At 44.6% G+C, this 3,546-nt stretch overlaps 1 protein-coding gene across 1 annotated transcript; it reads left to right on the plus strand.

Annotated features, from left to right (window-relative positions):
* Nucleotides 1-2,218: 2,218 nt before the first annotated feature.
* Nucleotides 2,219-3,178, plus strand: LOC108407659 (olfactory receptor 3A2). The gene has a single exon (XM_017677170.2). It carries the CDS (start codon nt 2,231-2,233, stop codon nt 3,176-3,178), a length of 948 nt encoding a protein of 315 aa, XP_017532659.2. The 5' UTR covers nt 2,219-2,230.
* The last annotated feature ends 368 nt before the right edge of the window (nt 3,179-3,546 follow it).

Raw genomic sequence — 3,546 nt, forward strand, 5'->3', positions numbered from 1 at the left:
ATGACGGGTGTCACAGTGACTGTGTCAGACACTCTGGATGTCTCTGCCTGGCCAGAGGTCGTCCCAGAATCCCACTGATGTCAAACAAGCTGCATCTCTGGCCACCTGAGGATTGGTAGGAGCCGTTTTGCTACTCTTCTATCCCTGGTTTTAACTTATATTTGTTTGTATACCCTTCCTAAGGGCCTATTTTTTTGAGTTGTTTACATGAAAAGAAACATGTTAGTGGGTGGATTGCTACATTCCTTGCGTGTCCCATCAACACCAGGAAAATAGAAGTTCCTGCGACAGACTTGCACCCTGCATGTGCCCTACACCTCCCCTAATTCACAGAAGTCCTCAGCTTCTAGTATGTCCAGAAAGTCTTCCATGACAACTCCAGCACATACGGATGCTCTCTTTCTCTGAAACCCTATGGACACTTGAACTATTCATTAATCTATTTAAGAAATATTGAGTACCCACTATGTGTAATGCATTCTTGCTTTTTGAAAACTGATTTGAACATATATCCTGTCCTCAAATTAATTCCAGAGAGGTAGGGGAAATATGCTCTACAGAGAAATTCCACAAAATAATGTGGAGTGGGGGCTTAGGAGGTGGGAGCAGGAGGGGAACAGAATGAGAGAGAAAGATAGGGATGAAGAACTTTTTGAGATGGGGAAGTTTCCAGGAAGGATTCATTCAGCAGCTAGCATTTGAGTCAAATCTTGAAATACTTGGACATGTGGAGTTAGAGGGAAGCCATTAATTACAAGCAGAGAAAACAGAATGAGCAGGGAGGGAGAAAATGACAGGGTCAAAATCTAATGCTTGTGTTAAGATGGACCAAAAGGGAAAATGGAGAGTAGTTGATTGCTCTTCAACTTAATGTATGTAAAGAGCTGTTATCCATCCAAAGGTTTGTACATTTACAAAGCATTTATCAATTACCACTTTAATAAGTGATCTAACCAACCATGTGATCTTAGGATTATAAGGCTATTTTAGGGTTCAGCACACCTAACTTTTCATCCATAGGAGCTCAGGCCCTCACTGACCTTTCCCTTCTGTTAGTCACCAGGCTCCAGCTGCTTCCCATCCTCTGATTTCAGGGCATTCTATGCAAGGGAATAACATTGCTCTTACTGAGGCTCTAGTGTTGCTTATTCCGTGGATAATAGAGAGGCACTGCTTTTCCTTTTTTTTTTTATCAAGAGCTTATTACAAGATCTGGAAGACTGAGCTCAATCTAGCTCTCTACATATGTGCCTGCTTCATTGGAAGGCCTCTCCTTAGAGCTAATGGTCAATCTACAATGCTTGAGTCAAGGACAAATGGAAAGCCAGTGGCTGTGTACTGCAGAAGACTAAGCATCCTTAGCAGCAACAAACCCATAGGTCATGCTTATCATTTTTATTTCAGAGGCAGGTAGCAGCTACTATAAAAAGAATAATTTAATGATCATCTTGTTGTTAACAACCATTTGATCAATAAATATGAGAGATGCCCTCTCAAAAATAAATGAATAAATAAATAAATAAATAAATAAATAAATAAATAAATAAATTTAAAAAAAGAATTTAAATTAAGCTGTTATCCGAAGTCTACTGTAAGGGCTTAGTTAATAACAAGAACACAAGCAATTTATTAATCAAGGGTGTTTGAATTTATATTTCAGAGTATGTTCCTCACCTTGGAGAAATGTATTTGGCTGGACTACCTAATAACCACAAACACGGGTATCCTCTCTCTGATTCTTGCCATAGCTTCGCTTGATCTTCCATTATTTCTAGAAGCCTTGAAATCTAGTTATGCTTTCAAATACCTCCTGGTTTCTCTAGAAAAATCATTAATTTTCTATTTTGGAATCTGCTTATTGGTTTGGACTGACCCCTCAGATTAAAATAGGGAACTTCCATCTTAATGTTACTCTATTCAAAGAGGAAGTCTGCTTTTTATCTTAATTTATTTTCTCAAGTATTCTGGCCCTCTCAGCTAGGAGAGGACAGGAAGAAGAAGTTGGTGGCTGTTTTGTACATCTCAGCTGAGAGTAAGGTCAAGGTGATATCCCTAGGTGACAGAGGAGGCCAGCGAGTGAGGTGTGCCCGAGGGTGTGGGAAGATCATCACTGGGACAGCTGGGGACTTACCTGGGGCCTTGAACATAGGTGGTTTAAAATATTTATTTTGAATAGATAACTTGAGTGGACTTACACCTCCCCTCCTGTGGCATTTCCTTATAGGGACTCATGGATCCAGAGGCTGAGACCAATAGGACAGCGGTTACTGAGTTCATTCTACTGGGTCTGGTGGAAACAGAAAACCTGCAGTCAGCTGTCTTTGTACTCTTCCTCTTTGCCTACCTGCTCACAGTCGGGGGCAACCTCAGCATCCTGGCAGCCATCCTGGTGGAGCCCAGGCTCCACACCCCCATGTACTTCTTCCTGGGGAACCTGTCAGCGCTGGACGTTGGCTGCATCACCGTCACGGTCCCCTCAATGTTGGGTCGCCTCCTGTTCCACACGCGTACGATTTCCCATGAAGCCTGCCTCTCCCAACTCTTCTTCTTCCACCTCCTGGCAGGGGTGGACTGCTTCCTGCTGACAGCCATGGCCTATGACCGATTCCTGGCCATCTGCCAGCCCCTCACCTACAGCACCCGCATGAGCCAGATGGTTCAGAGGATATTGGTGGCCGTATCCTGGGCTTGCGCCTTCACCAATGCACTGACCCACACTGTAGCCATATCCACACTCAACTTCTGTGGTCCCAATGTGATCAATCACTTCTACTGTGACCTGCCCCAGCTCTTCCAGCTCTCCTGCTCCAGCACCCAGGTCAATGAGCTGCTGCTGTTTGCTGTGGGCTTCATAATGGCAGGTGCACCTTTGGTTCTCATCATTACCTCCTACATTCACGTGGCAGCCGTGGTCCTGCGCATTCGCTCAGGGGAGGGCAGGAAGAAAGCCTTCTCCACGTGCGGCTCCCACCTCACGGTGGTTTGCATCTTCTTTGGGACTGGGATGTTCAACTACATGCGTCTGGGCTCAGAGGAGGCTTCGGATAAGGACAAAGGGGTTGGGGTTTTCAACACAGTTATCAACCCCATGCTGAACCCACTCATCTACAGCCTTAGAAACCCTGATGTTCAAGGTGCCCTGTGGCGGGTGCTTGTGGGGAGAAGATCACTGACCTGAGGGGTGAGAAGGTCCCTCCTTTCCTACCTTTACTGGTTGAGAAACATTTCACATGAAGGCAGTAACCATGTTTCTTATTTCCTGATGCCTGAAGATTAATGTGGTGTGTTTGTCCTGCCAAGAACTCCTACGTAGTTCACTTATTGTATCAGTAAACATTTATTAAATTGCTTCTATGATCCAGACATTCTCTGAGGACAGTGGCTAACAAAATAGAAGCCTCTGCGCTCATGCAGCTTGCATTCTAATGAAGGGAGGCAAAGTCATGGAAATCAGTAAGCAGCACGTGAGGAGTATCACACAGTGAGAAGTGCTATGGAGAAAAGCAAGACACGGGGCTATGAAGTTGGGTTCTGCTGAGCAAGCCC

The sequence above is a fragment of the Manis javanica genome, chromosome 4 (assembly GCF_040802235.1).
Source record: "Manis javanica isolate MJ-LG chromosome 4, MJ_LKY, whole genome shotgun sequence".
In the NCBI taxonomy this organism is placed as follows: domain Eukaryota; kingdom Metazoa; phylum Chordata; class Mammalia; order Pholidota; family Manidae; genus Manis; species Manis javanica.

What these genes read in the sequence shown, in the direction of transcription:
- LOC108407659 (XM_017677170.2), top strand. Translation starts at nt 2,231, where the DNA reads ATGGATCCAGAGGCTGAGACCAATAGGACAGCGGTTACTGAGTTCATT.